The 15,862-nt window shown below is 73.3% G+C and overlaps 2 protein-coding genes across 2 annotated transcripts; one reads left to right on the top strand and one right to left on the bottom strand.

Moving 5' to 3' along the window:
- Window positions 1–95: 95 nt before the first annotated feature.
- Window positions 96–10,862, bottom strand: STAG3 (stromal antigen 3). The gene is made up of 30 exons (XM_054172853.1): window positions 10,744–10,862; window positions 10,327–10,420; window positions 10,121–10,222; window positions 9,944–10,040; window positions 9,700–9,776; window positions 9,416–9,620; window positions 8,984–9,135; window positions 8,817–8,890; window positions 8,613–8,736; window positions 8,426–8,524; window positions 8,274–8,353; window positions 7,508–7,615; window positions 7,139–7,208; window positions 6,934–7,045; window positions 4,952–5,055; window positions 4,769–4,858; window positions 4,578–4,667; window positions 4,238–4,438; window positions 3,371–3,441; window positions 3,199–3,286; window positions 3,021–3,101; window positions 2,842–2,934; window positions 2,567–2,737; window positions 2,206–2,322; window positions 2,013–2,114; window positions 1,497–1,633; window positions 1,319–1,441; window positions 1,057–1,196; window positions 212–303; window positions 96–104 (listed from the first exon to the last, which is right to left on the bottom strand). The coding sequence occupies exons 1-30, from the start codon at window positions 10,860–10,862 to the stop codon at window positions 96–98; spliced, it is 3,222 nt and encodes a 1,073-aa protein (XP_054028828.1).
- Window positions 10,863–13,164: 2,302 nt separating this feature from the next.
- GAL3ST4 (galactose-3-O-sulfotransferase 4) lies at window positions 13,165–15,612 on the top strand. Its single transcript, XM_054172995.1, has 4 exons — window positions 13,165–13,407; window positions 13,533–13,542; window positions 13,770–14,048; window positions 14,795–15,612. The coding sequence occupies exons 1-4, from the start codon at window positions 13,190–13,192 to the stop codon at window positions 15,599–15,601; spliced, it is 1,314 nt and encodes a 437-aa protein (XP_054028970.1). The 5' UTR covers window positions 13,165–13,189; the 3' UTR covers window positions 15,602–15,612.
- The last annotated feature ends 250 nt before the right edge of the window (window positions 15,613–15,862 follow it).

Genomic DNA, 15,862 nt, shown 5'->3' with positions numbered 1-15,862 from the left:
AGGCTGAGATGCACCAAACCTTTATTAACTGGCCCCAAACTGGGCTGCAACAATAAACTGGCTCCAAACTGGTTCGAGCTGGGGGGGTCCCTGCCTCAGGTGGCCTGGGGGGAGAGAAGGCTCCTGGGAGGACCCCCTGGGACAGGGGGGGTCTGGTTTGGGGGGGGGTGGTGTCTGGTTTGGGGGGGTCCCTCCCCTGGCCCCTGCTCACCTCCTTGCCCAGGATGGGAGAGTCGAAGAGGTCACAGAGCTGGTCCAGGGCAGCCTGGGGGCACAAGAGCTGGTGGTGGGTTGGGGGCACCCCTGGGGGGGGCAGGAAGTGGTGGTGGGGTGGGGGCGCCCCTGGGGGGGGCAGGAGGTGCCTGGGGTGGGGGTGGCCTCACCCTGCCCAGCTCGGGGGGCTCCTGGGGGTGCTCCTCGCTGCTCTCTTCTTGCAGCTCCTCCTCAACCATCAAACTGAGCCTGCAGCAGAGACCCTCCCCCAAAAACTACCCCACGGTGGGGGGGGGACACAAAGAGAGGGACCCCTCTCCAGGGCTCCCCCCAGACCCAGTGCCCACCCTGGGCACCCCCCCATGCTTTCCAGTTTCCCCCCAGTCTTCTCCATACTTAACCCCCAAGCCCCACCCCCCAGGCCCCTCCCAGTGCTCCCCTGGCCCCCTCCCCCCCCCAGTGCCCCCCACTCACCGCTGGGCCTCCCTGGGCCGGCTCCCCTGGGAGCTGCTGCTGCAGGAGGAGACAGTGGGGAGTGGAGAGGGGTCCGGGGGGGGGGGGTGCCCACCTTGGGGGTCCTGCATGGAGAGCTCTGGGGGCACTGTGCTCACCTCAGGTGGTCCCAGGAGAGGGGGGGCTGGGGCCTCCCCCTCAGTGCGGTGCTGGTCAGGGCAGGGCTGGCTGGGGGGCTGCTGGGCCAGGGGCTAGAATCGGGGGGGGCTGCGGGGGATGGGGGGGGTCAGCACTGGGCCCCCCCCCCCCCCAGACTGTCCCTGTCCCCACCCCGAGGGGTGCTGGGCTGTGGGATGCTGGAACCAGAGGGGGTTCGCCCCCTCCCCTCACCATCACGGCGACGTCTCTTGGCGGGGGGGCGGCCGCTGGGAGCCCCCTCCTCATCCTGCAGTGAGCGGCGGTAGGCGGCCAGGGGCGGCCAGGAGGGCAGCGCCCCCTGCTGCTGGCACTGCTGCTCCAGGTATGCCAGGCTGGGGGGCGCGGGGGGCACGGTGGGCACCCCACCTAGCCCTCGAAGACCCGTGAGGGTCCCCCATCCCCTGCCAAGGACACCGCTCCGGACCCCCCCGCTCCCCCCAGGCTCCCCCCTCACATCGCTGCCCGGTCCGGGCGCCGCAGCCGCGCCGAGAGCTCTCCCAGCACCTCCAAGAAGGGCAGGTTCAGGGGGGGCTTCCCCGGCCCGGGGGGGTCCTGCAGGGCGAAGCGGATGCCCTCCCTGGGGGGGGGTGAGCTGGGCTGAACCCCCCCCGCCCCCCCGGAGCCCCCCGCACCGGTGCAGGGCCAGCAGCGCCGCTCGGTCCCGCGGCGAGCCCAGGAGCGCCGAGAAGCGGCGAGCCAGGAGCCGCAGCTCCGGGAGGTCCTCGGCCGCCGCCCCGGGACCCTGCTGCAGCAGCAGCTCCGCCAGCAGCTGCGGGGACAGCCGGGCTCAGGGGCGCTCCGCGGCGCCCCCAGCCCCGCCGGGAGCCCCCAGCCCCAGCCGGAGCTTCCCAGCCGCAGCTCCACTCTGAACTCTCCAGCACCCCTCAAAGCCCTCCTAGACATCTCTGCACACCCTCCAGACCCCCCCTCCGCACCTCGGGGTCCTCCTGGGTCCCCCCTGAGGCCCCCCAGACCCCCTCGGTCCCCCTCCACACCTGGAGCTCTCTAGAACCCCTGAGAGCCATCCTCCGGAGCCCCCCTGGAGCCCCCCAGCGCCTCCCGGACCCCCCCCCCCCGGTGCCCTCCCTCCGGGCTCTGCGGAGCCTGCCGGACCCCCGGCCGGCGCGGAGCCCCCCCGGCGCCCCCACCTGCTGCAGGCTGAGCAGCAGGACCCCGGCCCAGCGCCGCCGGTCCCTCTGCCGGGCGCAGCTCAGCGTCTCCCGCATGATGTCGCCGTAGTCGCTGTAGAACTGGGCAGGGGGCGACAGGGTCTGCGTCCCCCGGGGCCGTGCCAGAGGGCGCCGGCGGCCCCGGGAGGGGGCGCTGGGGGGTGGCCCCCACCTTGGCATAGTGCTTGAAGACGTCGGAGGCGGCGCTGAGCTCCAGCACCTCGTGGACCAGCAGCTTGCAGAAGCCGGCCAGGAGCAGGCGGCGCTGGTGGAGCTCCTGGATGGGACCCTCGCCGTCCTCTAAAGGGACAGGGGGGCAGGGGGGACCCCCAGGCCCTCCTGGAGATCCTCAAGAGACCCCCAGACACACCTGGACACCCCCAGACCCAGCTGGCACCCCCCCCCCCCGCCCCTGTGGTCCCCCCCCCCCCCCGTGCCCCACATTCACCGCAGGAGTGGGACAGCGAGGGGGTGCTGGGGACCCCTGGGGGGCAGGCAGGACCCCCCGGGGGGCACCCTGGACACCCACCGGCGGCCGGGGGCTCGCTGTGGCCGTGGTAGAAGACGTGGTCCATGAGGAAGGCTGCCAGCTGCGCCTGCAGCCCGGCCTCGGGCACCAGCACCAGGGGCAGCAGCTCCTCCCGGCCCCCCTGGGCCAGCCGCGGGCCCAGCACCAGCAGCAGGTCACTGAGCACCATGAAGGCCTGGGGACAGCGTGGGCACGGCGTGGGCACGGCGTGGGCACGGCTCGGGCCGTGGGCACCACGCCGGGCAGCCCGGGGGGGGCCCCGCCCCGGCCGCCCCCTACCTGCTCGCGGACGCTGCCCTCGGCGTCCCCCAGGCAGCCCTGGCACAGCGAGCTGAAGATGCCAACTCTTCTCCTCAGGCTCTGCAGCTGCTCCTGCACCCGGGAGGGGCTCAGGGGACGCTGGGCACACCCCAGAGCCCTGCCCAGGGCCGTGCCCGCCGCCGCCCCCTGCCGCTCACCTTGGGGACGTGGGCCGCGGGCAGCCGCGAGAGCTCCCACAGCAGGTGGTAGTGCAGGCAGGAGATGGTGGGCACCAGGACCTGCGGGGCGGGCACCGGGCTGAGGCTCCCCAGGAGGCCCTCACCCTGCGCCCAGGACCCCCGGGACGCCCCCACCACGGCGCCCCCCGGCGGGTACCTGCGCTGGCACCTCGCCCGTGTCCGCAGCGTGCTGCAGCAGCCTGGCGCAGGGCTCGAAGAGCTGCCAGGGGGTCAGGTCGTGGGCGCTGCAGGGACAAAGTGAGGTCGGGGGGGGCGGGGGGCAGGGCATGGGGCACCCCTGGGGACACTGGCAGGGGCTGCCCCCTCACCTGAAGAGGGCTGAGATCCTCCTGAACGTGGCTGCCATGCTGTACAGCTCCTGCTCCTCCAGGGACGTGGCCTGGCACCCGCACAGGCCCCATTGGGGACACCCCCAGGGGGGGCTGGGGACCCCCCACGCCCTGCTGGCCCTTGCTGGATGTCCCCACCCAGCAGCACAGCTGGGCTGTCCTGCCCCCCCCACCCTCTGTGTCCCCATCCTGCCACCCCCACCCTCTGTGTCCCCATCCTGCCCCCTCCCTGCCCCCCCACCCCCCCATCCTGCCCCCTCCATCCTGCTCCCTCCCTGCCCCCCACACCCCCATCCTGCCACCTCCCTGCCCCCCACACCCCCATCCTGCCCCCCCCCTCCTGCCACCTCCCTGCCCCCCACACCCCCATCCTGCCCCTGCTCCCTCCCTGCCCCCACACCCCCATCCTGCCCCCCCCATCCTGCCACCTCCCTGCCCCCCACACCCCCATCCTGCCCCCCCCATCCTGCCACCTCCCTGCCCCCCACACCCCCATCCTGCCCCCCCCATCCTGCCACCTCCCTGCCCCCCGACACCCCCATCCGGCCCCCCCCATCCTGCCCCCTCCCTGCCCCCCACACCCCCATCCTGCCCCCCATGCTGCTCCCTCCCTGCCCCCCACACCCCCATCCTGCCCCTGCTCCCTCCCTGACCCCACACCCCCATCCTGCCCCCCATCCTGCCCCCTCCCTGCTCCTCACCCCCCCATCCTGCCCCTGCTCCTTCCCTGCCCCCCACACCCCCATCCTGCCCCCTCCCTGCCCCCCCCCATCCTGCCCCCTCCCTGCCCCCCCCACCCCCATCCTGCTCCCTCCCTGCCCCCCACACCCCCATCCTGCCCCTCACCTGCAGCAGCTCATCGATGTGCCCCTGGCACCTCTCTGCCAGCTGATCTGCCAGGAGGCCCCGGGCCAGGTCCCCCTGGGGCCGCGTGGGCAGGGCAGGGGCACAGAGGGCATGCAGGGCACGGGAGGCAGCCCCCAGCACCCCCTGCCCCGAGTGCTTCTGCACCACCTCCTGCAGCTGCCCCAGCACTCGCTCCACGTGCTGCGGGCACAGGGGCGTGGGCACGGGGGCACACGGGGGGCACGGGGTGGGGGGATACGGGGGGACAGCGGGGGGGGCACACGGGGGAACACCGGGGGGCCGGCAGGGGCCGGCAGGGGCCGGCAGGGGCCAGCCCTACCTTCTCCATCCGGCCGCTGCGGCAGAGGCTGAGCTCCAGGCACGGCAGCAGCTCCAGCAGCGCTGTCGCTGTCTCTGCGTCGGCCGAGAACTGGGCGGGGGGGGGCAGCTCGGTTCGGGGGGGCTGGGGGTCGATACCCCCCAAAAGCTGCCCCCAACCCTCCAGGAGCACCCCCCCCGTGGCCCCCTCACCTTGGCCAGCAGCTGAGGCAGGACGGGGATGAGGCAGAGGCTCAGCCTGGTCCTCTCCTCTGCCTGGGCCTTGCGCTGCTGCGCCGAGGGCTGGGGGCACAGAGGGGGTCAGGGCTGCTGGGGACCCCTGGGGGGTTCGGGGGTCCCTCCCTGTCCCCGTGCCCAGCCCCTGGCTGCTGGTACCTTCCTGGGGGGCTCCCGGCCCACTGGGGGGTGCCCCTGGGCTGCCTGGGCCACGCTGGCAGCCAGGACCTGGACCAGAGCCTGCTCCTGGGGGGCTGCCAAACCTGGGGGGAGGGGCACACAGCAGGGCTGGGGGGCACTCGGGCTCCCCCTGCCCTCCCAGTGCCACCCAGTATGGCCCAGTAAGGCTCCTGGGCACCTGCCAACACCCCAGCAGCAGCACAGTGCTGCCCCACTGCGTCCCAGTGCCCATTGGGGGTGTGCCAGTGCATCCCAGTGCCCCCCCAGTGGCTCCAGAGACATCCCAGTGCCCAACCTTCCAGGGGCACCCCCTGCAGCAGCAGGCTGATGATGCCATCAGAGTGCCCCCAGTGCCAGACTCTCGGGGGGTGCCTCCTGCAGCAGCAGGCTGCTGATGCCACCACAGTGCCCCCAGTGCCCCCAGTGCCAGACCCTCGGGGGGTGCCCCCTGCAGCAGCAGGCTGCTGATGCCATCCCAGAGTCCCCAGTGCCAGACCCTCGGGGGGTGCCCCCTGCAGCAGCAGGCTGATGATGCCATCAGAGTGCCCCCAGTGCCAGACTCTCGGGGGGTGCCTCCTGCAGCAGCAGGCTGCTGATGCCACCACAGTGCCCCCAGTGCCCCCAGTGCCAGACCCTCGGGGGGTGCCCCCTGCAGCAGCAGGCTGCTGATGCCATCCCAGAGTCCCCAGTGCCAGACCCTCGGGGGGTGCCCCCTGCAGCAGCAGGCTGCTGATGCCATCCCAGAGTCCCCAATGCCAGACCCTCGGGGGGTGCCCCCTGCAGCAGCAGGCTGCTGATGCCATCACAGTGCCCCCAGTGCCAGACCCTCGGGGGGTGCCCCCTGCAGCAGCAGGCTGCTGATGCCATCCCAGAGTCCCCAGTGCCAGACCCTCGGGGGGTGCCCCCTGCAGCAGCAGGCTGATGATGCCATCCCAGTGCCCCCAGTGCCCCCCAGTGCCAGACCCTCGGGGGGTGCCCCCTGCAGCAGCACACTGCTGATGCCATCCCAGTGCCCCCAGAGCCAGACCCTCGGGGGGTGCCCCCTGCAGCAGCATGCTGCTGATGCCATCCCAGAGCCCCCAGTGCCCCCCAGTGCCAGACCCTCGGGGGGTGCCCCCTGCAGCAGCAGGCTGCTGATGCCATCCCAGAGCCCCCAGTGCCCCCCAGTGCCAGACCCTCGGGGGGTGCCCCCTGCAGCAGCAGGCTGCTGATGCCATCCCAGTGCCCCCAGTGCCAGACCCTCGGGGGGTGCCCCCTGCAGCAGCAGGCTGATGATGCCATCACAGTGCCCCCAGTGCCAGACCCTCGGGGGGTGCCCCCTGCAGCAGCAGGCTGCTGATGCCATCCCAGTGCCCCCAGTGCCAGACCCTCGGGGGGTGCCCCCTGCAGCAGCAGGCTGATGATGCCATCACAGTGCCCCCAGTGCCAGACCCTCGGGGGGTGCCCCCTGCAGCAGCAGGCTGCTGATGCCATCCCAGTGCCCCCAGTGCCCCCAGTGCCAGACCCTCGGGGGGTGCCCCCTGCAGCAGCATGCTGCTGATGCCATCCCAGAGTCCCCAGTGCCAGACCCTCGGGGGGTGCCCCCTGCAGCAGCAGGCTGCTGATGCCATCCCAGTGCCCCCAGTGCCCCCAGTGCCAGACCCTCGGGGGGTGCCCCCTGCAGCAGCAGGCTGCTGATGCCATCCCAGAGCCCCCAGTGCCAGACCCTCGGGGGGTGCCCCCTGCAGCAGCAGGCTGCTGATGCCATCCCAGTGCCCCCAGTGCCAGACCCTCGGGGGGTGCCCCCTGCAGCAGCAGGCTGCTGATGCCATCCCAGAGCCCCCAGTGCCAGACCCTCGGGGGGTGCCCCCTGCAGCAGCAGGCTGCTGATGCCATCACAGTGCCCCCAGTGCCAGACCCTCGGGGGGTGCCCCCTGCAGCAGCAGGCTGCTGATGCCATCCCAGAGCCCCCAGTGCCAGACCCTCGGGGGGTGCCCCCTGCAGCAGCAGGCTGCTGATGCCGTCCCAGTCGCGCAGCCGGTGCCCGGCGCAGTCCCAGAGGCTGTCCACCAGGTAGGCCGCATGCTCGTGGAGCTGGCAAGGGCACAGGGGCATCAGGGGGTGCCAGGGACCCTCAGGACTCCCTGGGACCCCCGGGCCCCCCCCCCCCCCCAGGCCCCCTCCCACCTCACTCTCCAGGAAGAAGTCCAGCAGCAGCCGCAGGAAGCTGTGGTTGTCCCCAGCAGGGTCCAGCAGCCTGGGGGGCATGGTTGGGGTCACCCCGGGGGTCCTGAGAGCTTGGGGACAGGGACAGGGACGGGGAGGGGGCCCTGATCCGCCCTGTGCTGGGCGGTGCCAGCCCCAGGGGGCAGGGAGGCAGCGGCGGTGCCATCAGCGGGCAGCGGGAGCCCAAGCAGCAGCAGGGCCAAGAGCCAGCAGGGGCACAGCGAGGGCAGAGCCGGGCGGTGCCAGCCCCCGGTGCCACAGCCGCAGGGCAGAGGGGCAGCTGAGCGCCCGGGCCGGGGGGGGGCGCCAGGCGGCACAGCCCAGGGGCACCTGCGGTAGAGGAAGAGGCCAGCGGCGGAGGCCAGCGGGCGGCTGGCAGCGTAGACCAGGAGGTACAGCTGGCAGCAGTCGTCCTCCGACAGCGCCTCCTCCGTGGTGCTGAGGGGCAGAGAGTGCAGCCCCTGCCCCCGGGCCTGGGCCCCCAGCCCCTCCCTGTGCCCCCCCGGGCCCAGCCCCTGCCCCCAGCCCCTCCCTGTGCCCCCCCGGGCCCAGCCCCTGCCCCCAGCCCCTCCCTGTGCCCCCCAGAGCCCAGCCCCTGCCCCCGGCCCCCCCCCCCCCGGGCCCCCCAGAGCCCAGCTCCTGCCCCCGGCCCCTCCCTGTGCCCCCCCGGGCCCAGCCCCTGGCCCCAGCCCCTCCCTGTGCCCCCCAGAGCCCAGCCCCTGCCCCCAGCCCCCCCCCCCGGGCCCCCCAGAGCCCAGCTCCTGCCCCTGGCCCCTCCCTGTGCCCCCCCGGGCCCAGCCCCTGCCCCCAGCCCCCCCAGGGCCCAGCCCCTGGCCCCAGCCCCTCCCTGTGCCCCCCAGCCCCCCCAGGGCCCAGCCCCTGGCCCCAGCCCCTCCCTGTGCCCCCCAGTGCCCCCAGGGCCCAGCCCCTGCCCCCAGCCCCTCCCTGTGCTCCTCAGGCCCTAGCCTCAGCCCCCGTCACCTAGGATCCTCCTGTGCCCCCCAGGGCCCAGGCCTGCCCCCAGGCTCCCCCCATGCCCTGGCCCAGCCCCTGCCCCCCAGCACCCCCCAGCCCCCCCCCCGTGTTCCCCACTCACTCCAGCATCATCGTCAGCAGCTTCACCACCTCCAGGGCCACCTCGGGCTCCTTGTCCAGCACCATGGCCACCAGCCGGCCCTGCCCGGGGGGGGCGGTCAGCGTCAGGGCCCCCCTGAAGGCCTCGTGGGCCCCTTGCAGCCCCCTCCTCACCTTGAAGCGGCTGGTGAAGAGCTCCAGGTGCGTGGCAGTGCCACGGTGCCCATAGAGGCCCTGCAGAGCCTTCACCACCTGCAGCCTCACCCCCCCATGCTGCGGGCACAGGGGGGCATCAGCTGGGTGGCATCGGCGGGACCCCTGCCCAGGGGTGACCCCGCAGCCCCCCACGCCCCCAGCCCACCTTGTCGTGCAGGGTCCAGCCCAGGTACTTGAGGTGCCCGTCAGTGAGGAACAAGGTCGGGTAGCTCTTCATCCAGGTGCCCAGCTCCTCCATGCAGAGGGCACGGATCTCGGGCACCACGTCCCTGCACGGGCACAGCCCCACTGCTGCCACCTTCCCGTGCCCGCCTCCCCCGTGCCCCGCCTGCTCCTAGCCCCCCCGGACCTGTAGCGGTGCACAAAGACCCCCTTGAAGATGGCATTCATCAGGTCCTCCATCTCCTGCTGCTGCTCCTGGAGCTGAGGGCGCCGCGGCGGGAAGTCAGACGGTGCTCACCGGCCCAGCGCCCCGCGCCCCGCTGCCCCCCGCCCCGCTGCCCACCCCCCGCTCACCTCCTGGCTCTTCTCCAGCAGTGTCTCCACCCTGCCGGCAGCCCTGCGCTCAGGCTCCTTGCCCTGCTCCGCCTCCAGGTGCCGCCGGTTGCTGTCCCGCTGCCTTCCGACGTCCAGCGCCACCTCCCCCAGCGCCGTCAGCAGCTTCACGGCTGCCAGGGAGCAGCGGCTCAGGGCCCGCCCGGTGCCCCCCGCCCGGTGCCCCCTGCCCGCGGCGCCCCCCGCCCGCGGCGCGCCCTGCCCGCCCCTACCTGCCAGGGCGCCGGAACGCCCGGACCCGCCCCCCATGCCCCCTGCGCCCCCCGCCCCTACCTGCCAGGGCGCCGGAACGCCCGGACCCGCCCCCCATGCCCCCTGCGCCCCCCGCCCCTACCTGCCAGGGCGCCGGAACGCCCGGACCCGCCTCCCGCCCCCCGTGCCCCCCGCCCCTACCTGCCAGGGTGCCGGTGTGGCGGAACGCCCGCACCTGCGAGTCGGCCAGGCCGGTCAGCAGCGCCACCAGGGCGTCCAGCAGGAAGCCGTCGAAGATGGCCCCGAAGCGGCAGCGCCGCACCACGGCCGCCAGCAGCCCGCAGAAGCCGGCGCGGAAGCGGCGCCAGGGCTGGGTGCCCGCGGCCAGAGGGTACTCGGGCGAGTCCTGGTGGGCAGCAGAAGGTGGGCACGGGACCCCCGCGGCGGGCTGGCGCCAGCTCCCGCCCCGCAGCCCCGGGCAGCACCTCGGCGAACTCCTGCGTCAGCCGCTGGATGATCTCCGAGTTCGGCAGCTCCCGGAACATCCTGGGGGTCACCACGCCTGGGGGAGCCGGGGGGCAGGTGGGGGGTCCTGTTCTCCAGACCCTCCTCATACCCCAGTCCCTTCCCCGGCTCCCCAGCCCCTTCCCCGGCTGCCCCTCCCCGGCTCCCCAGCCCCTTCCCCGGCTGCCCAGCCCCCGCTGCCCCCCAGGCCACCCCGGGCCCCACCTCTGCAGCCGCAGGAGCGCACCAGGAAGTTTGCCAGCTCCAGGAACCCTCTCTCCCGGTCCTCCTGGTAGGTCTCCAGCCACTCGTCCACCAGCGTCTGCAGGCACAGGACACGGGATGGCCACCAGCACCTGGGGTCCCCTCGCTCCGGGGTGCTGGGGGGGGCCTGGGGGTCACCTCCAGGTCGGCCTTGGCTGACAGCACAGCCTGGAAGAGAGTCCCATGGTCAGGGCTGGTGGGGGTCACGCTGGGGTCCCTCTGCCTGGGACGCTTCGGGACCTGCCGAGAGGACACGGCGAAGGTTTGGGCAGCCCCGGGGGGGCGGGCCCGGGGGGGGGGATACAGGACTGTGGGGGGGACACAGTGGGCTGGGGGGGGGGCACACGGACGTGGCTGGGCGGCCGCCGGGAGCGGCGCTTGGTGGGCGGCCGCAGGGTGGCCTCGAAGTCGCTGTCGGAGTCGTCGCTGGTGAGGTCCCTGGGGGAAGGGTTTGGGTTGGAGGAGACCTCTGGGGGCACAGGGTCCGACCACGACCCCAGCCCCACCAGGGCACGTCCAAACCAGGGCCCGCAGCACCTGGGGACCGCTCCGGAGATGGGGGCTCCACCACTGCCCTGGGCAGCCCTCAAGGGATGGAAATTGACCCTCAAGGCCAGCCTGAAGCTCCCCTGGAGCAACCTGGGGCCAGTTCCTCTTCTCCACCACCCGAAGAGCTCAGCAGCTCTCCAGCCCCTCCCCAGAAGCTCTCCCCCAGCCCCTTCTCCTCATTCTCCTGGGTCTGGCTGGGACCCCCCACTCACGGGCTGCTGGGGGCTGGTGTTGATGGGGGGGAGCTGCAGCTGGGGCCAGCGCTGGTGGCAGCAGAGGAGCCGGAGCTGGAGGTGCCCCCCCGGGCCCGGGTCGAGCGCTGCGGGGCCATGCGGACAGCAGGGCCTGGAGGAGAAGGGGCCCGCGGGGGACCCATGGGGATCATGGGGGGCCCGCGGGGGTCGCACGGGAATCATGGGGGGCCCGCGGGGGACCCATGGGGATCATGGGGGGCCCGCGGGGGTCGCACGGGGATCATGGGGGGCCCGCGGGCGACCCACGGGGATCATGGGGGGCCCTGGGGACACGGCAGCCCCAGGGACGGGGAGTCAGGGTCCCACCAAGCCTCTGGCCAGGGCACACGGGGGTCGCTGCCCCCTACCCGGGGTCTCCCTTAGGGGTTCGAGTCCCGTCCCCCCCTCCCCCCCCCCCCCCGGGCCCTGGCTCGCCTAGCGCCGCCGCTGACGTCACGCCCAGCACGTGCAGCTCGCCCGGGGTGAGCCCGGCCGGGGCACTGCGCACGCGCGGCACGTGACGGGGGCGGGGCCTCAGGCCACCGCGTGGGGGTGGAGCCTGGAGGCTCCTCGGGGTCCTCATGGACCCCTAGAGACCCCACGGATGCCTACTGACCCCTAGAGACCCATGGCAGCTCCTGCGGATCCCTATCGATCTCTGTAGACCTCTGGCGGCCCCACAGAGCCTCTCATCGGCTCTCACTGAGTCCTAGAGCCCTCTAGAGAGCCTTACAGAGACCCCCAGGAGCTGCTGTAGACCCCTATGGAGAGCCCGCAGCCCCCTATAGCCCCATAGGGCCTAGGGGGTCTCACTCGCTGCTCCCCAGTACCTCCCAGTGCCCGTCCCCCCCCCGCAGCCTTCCCAGTGCTCCCAGTGCCCCATCCCAGACTTCCCAGTGCTCCCAGAGCCTCCTGCAGCCTCCCCAGTGCTCCCAGTGCCCCATCCCAGCCTTCCCAGTGCTCCCAGAGCCTCCTGCAGCCTTCCCAGTGCTCCCAGTGCCCCATCCCAGCCTTCCCAGTGCTCCCAGAGCCTCCTGCAGCCTCCCCAGTGCTCCCAGAGCCCCATCCCAGCCTCCCCAGTGCTCCCAGTGCCCCATCCCAGCCTTCCCAGTGCTCCCAGAGCCTCCTGCAGCCTTCCCAGTGCTCCCAGAGCCCCATCCCAGCCTTCCCAGTGCTCCCAGAGCCTCCTGCAGCTTTCCCAGTGCTCCCAGTGCCCCATCCCAGCCTTCCCAGTGCTCCCAGAGCCTCCTGCAGCCTCCCCAGTGCTCCCAGTGCCCCATCCCAGCCTTCCCAGTGCTCCCAGAGCCTTCTGAAGCTTTCCCAGTGCTCCCAGTGCCCCATCCCAGCCTTCCCAGTGCTCCCAGTGCCCCATCCCAGCCTCCCCAGTGCTCCCTGTGCCCCATCCCAGCCTCCCCAGTGCTCCCAGTGCCCCATCCCAGCCTCCCCAGTGCTCCCTGTGCCCCATCCCAGCCTCCCCAGTGCTCCCAGAGCCCCATCCCAGCCTTCCCAGTGCTCCCAGAGCCTCCTGCAGCCTTCCCAGTGCTCCCAGTGCCCCATCCCAGCCTCCCCAGTGCTCCCTGTGCCCCATCCCAGCCTCCCCAGTGCTCCCAGGGCGCCATCCCCGTGCTCGGCAGCGGCCCCCGCTGCCCCGGGGCTGTGTCCCGGCCCATGCCCGCTCCCGCTCCCTCTCCCGGTGCTGTTCCCGGTGCCGGGGTAGTCTCGGGGCGGGGCGGTGGGAGACAAAGAGAAAGTTCGCGGAGAGCGGGAGAGCGTCCGGGACACCGAGAACAACCGCCGGGACACCGGGAACCGACACCGGGAACCGCCGCCGGGACACCGGGAACCGCTGCCGGGACACCGGGAACCGCCGCCGGGACACCGCTCCCCCCCCCCGCCTCCCCTCCACCCAGAGCCCCCCCGTCCCGGCTGAACAACGGGACCCGACTGAGCGGATCACGCTCGCGGGACACCGGAGCGTCCCCCGGGCCCCGACCGGAGCGCGGCGGGATGTGGCGGGGCTGAGCCAGCGGTGAGTGCCGGGGGGGGGATGTCCAGGGGAAGCTCCCCCAGCCCCGGGACCGTCCAGAGCCCCGGAGCGGAGCCGGGGACGCGCTGGGCACGGGGGGAGCGGTCGGGGGGAATGCGGCGTCTCGGGGACCCCCTGCGCAGGGGGACAAGGGGCAGGGGTCAGTGAGGGGACAGAGGGACACCGGGGGGGTCCTGGAAAGGTCACGGGGGGCGTCCGAGGGGGCGGGAAGGGTGCGGGGCCTCGGGAGGGGACAGAGGTGCCGGGTCCCGGGGAGGGTTGGCTCATCCCTGTCCCCTTCCTGTAACCCGGGTGGGGCCCAACGCCCCCGCGGACCCCCCCGGCTCCACGACGTGGCTCTGGGCGGTCCCGGGGCTGCGCCCCCCACTATCGGATGGGATGTGGCTGGGTTTCGAGGCGGGGGGCGATGGACCCCAGCGTGGCAGCTCCCCCCGAGAGGTACCACGGCGATCCCTTGAGCCGCCGCGACCTCCCCCTAGGACGATGAAGCTGCCACCCCCCTCCTGCTGCCGGCTGCAGACCCTGGGGGCTGCCCTGGGTGTCTGCGCCACCATCGGCTTCACCCTGCAGCTCCTGGGGGGGCCCTTCCAGCGCAGGTGAGACGCCCCCGGACTCACCACATGCTGCACCCTCCCCCAGTACTTGCTAGTGCTCCCTGCTCCCCCCAGCCTCCCCAGAGCCATCCCCCCCTTCCAGCCTCCCAGTGTCTCCCCGCTTCTAGGCTCCCCAGTGTCCCCCCCAGGCTCCCCAGTCCCCCCCTCCCCCCCCCCGCGTCCTCAGTGCCCCCCAGGCCCCTTTGACCCCTTTCAGCACAGCTGAGACGTCCCCCCCACAACACCCTCCCCCCTCGATCCCCCAAACCCCTGCAGGGTGCTGGGTGGGAAGGGGGTCCCAGGGCCAGGCAGGGTAACACAGCCCTGGGCTGGGGGGAGTCTCTGCCGGTCCCCTCTGACCCCAGCACATCTGCAGAGTCCCCACGGCCCCCGCCGAGCCCCCCCTGCCCCCGTGCCAGCCCCGCACCCACCTGGTGTTCCTCAAGACCCACAAGACAGGGGGCAGCAGCCTGGTGAACATCCTGCACCGCTTCGGGGAGGCGCGGGGGCTGCGCTTCGCCCTGCCCCACCGCTACCAGTTCGGCTACCCCCAGCCCTTCCGTGCCCAGTGGGTCAAGGGGTACCGCCCGGGGGGCCCCCCCTTCGACATCATCTGCCACCACATGCGCTTCAACCTCACCGAGGTACCCCCCCGGGGCGGCAGGGCCGGGGGGCTCAGCTGCAGTGCGCCTGGGGGACAGCGGTTGGGGGCATCCAGGGGAGGGGAAGGGGATGCAGTGGGGAGGTGTGGGAGGGAGGTGATGGCTGTTGGGGACATGGGGAGGAGATGGGGGATGTGGTGTGGGGCAGGACATGGGGGGTTGGGGACAGCAGGAGATGGGGGACACTGTGGGGCAGGGGTGGTCTGGGGTCAACACTTGGAGTAGCCAGAAGCAGCAGGGGGGTCTGGGGTGCCATGGCTGGGGGTCAGAGGGGTCACAGTGGACATTGGGGGGCAGGGGTGGGACATGGGGGGTTGGGGACTGCAGGAGATGGGGGACACTGTGGGGCAGGGGTGGTCTGGGGTCAACACTTGGAGTAGCCAGAAGCAGCAGGGGGGTCTGGGGTGCCATGGCCAGGGCTCAGAGGGGTCACAGTGGACACTGTGGGGCAGGGGTGGGACATGGCGGGTTGGGGACTGCAGGAGATGGGGGACACTGTGGGGCAGGGGTGGTCTGGGGTCAACACTTAGAGTAGCCAGAAGCAGCAGGGGGGTCTGGGGTGCCATGGCCAGGGCTCAGAGGGGTCACAGTGGACACTGGGGGGCAGGGCTGGTCTGGGCTCGACACTTGGAATAGAGAGAGGCTGCAGGGGGCTGTGGGGTGCCACGGACGGGGGTCTCCGTGGGCCGCCGCCGCGGGTGCCGAGCCGCTGCCGCGGTCCCCGGCAGGTGCAGAAGGTGATGCCCAACGACAGCTTCTACTTCTCCATCGTGCGGGACCCCGGCACGCTGGCCGAGTCGGCCTTCGCCTACTACCGCGCCGTGGCGCCGGCCTTCCGCCGGGCGCCGTCCCTGGCAGCCTTCCTGGCGGCCCCCGGCCGCTTCTTCGAGCCCGGGGCGCGGGGCAACCACTACGCGCGCAACCTGCAGTGGTTCGACTTCGGGCTGCCGGCGGCGGGCGGCGCGGGCGAGGTGCGGGCGGCGCTGGCGCGGCTGGAGCGGCGCTTCGGGCTGGTGCTGCTGGCCGAGCACTTCGACGAGTCGCTGGTGCTGCTGCGCCGCGCGCTCTGCTGGCCCGAGGAGGCCGTCGTGGCCTTCGCGCACAACCGGCGCCCGCCCGGCGACGCCCCCCGCGTGTCGCCTGCGCAGGCCGCGCGCCTGCGCGCCTGGAACGGCCTCGACTGGGCGCTCTACGCCCACCTCAACCGCTCCTTCTGGCGCCGGGCCGAGGCCTTCGGGGCCGCCCGCCTGCGGGACGAGGTCGCCCGCCTGCGCCAGCGCCGCGACGCCATGGCCCGGCGCTGCCTGCAGGGCGGGGGCCCCCTGCCCGCCCGCGCCATCGCCGACGGCCGCCTGCGGCCCTTCCAGCCCCCGGGGCGGGCGCAGATCCTGGGCTACGCGCTGCGGGCCGGCCTGGCCCCCGCCGAGCGCGAGCTCTGCGCCCGCCTCGCCACCCCCGAGCTGCAGTACAAGGACATCCTGGACCGGCGGCAGTTCGGGGCGGGGGCCAACGCCTCCGGCCCGCCCGGCGGGTAGCCCGGCGGCGGCGCCGCGGCTTTCCAGGCCCCCCAGGCCCGAGAGGGTCGGGGTCCTGCCACGGAACCACTTTGTGCCTCAGTTTACCTGCTGTGGGTAACCCTGCTGCTTCCCCCGGTCTCCTAGGGACTGGGCCCCCCCCATGGTACAGCTCTGTGCCTCTGGGCCAGTAACAGCCCCGCCGCTCCCCACGGGGGCTGGGGGTCCTGCCATGGTACCACCACTCAGTTTTCCTGCTCCATACGATGGGATTGGTTCTCC

The sequence above is a fragment of the Dryobates pubescens genome, chromosome 25, assembly GCF_014839835.1.
Source record: "Dryobates pubescens isolate bDryPub1 chromosome 25, bDryPub1.pri, whole genome shotgun sequence".
In the NCBI taxonomy this organism is placed as follows: domain Eukaryota; kingdom Metazoa; phylum Chordata; class Aves; order Piciformes; family Picidae; genus Dryobates; species Dryobates pubescens.
This window is presented reverse-complemented; position numbering and strand designations above follow the sequence as displayed.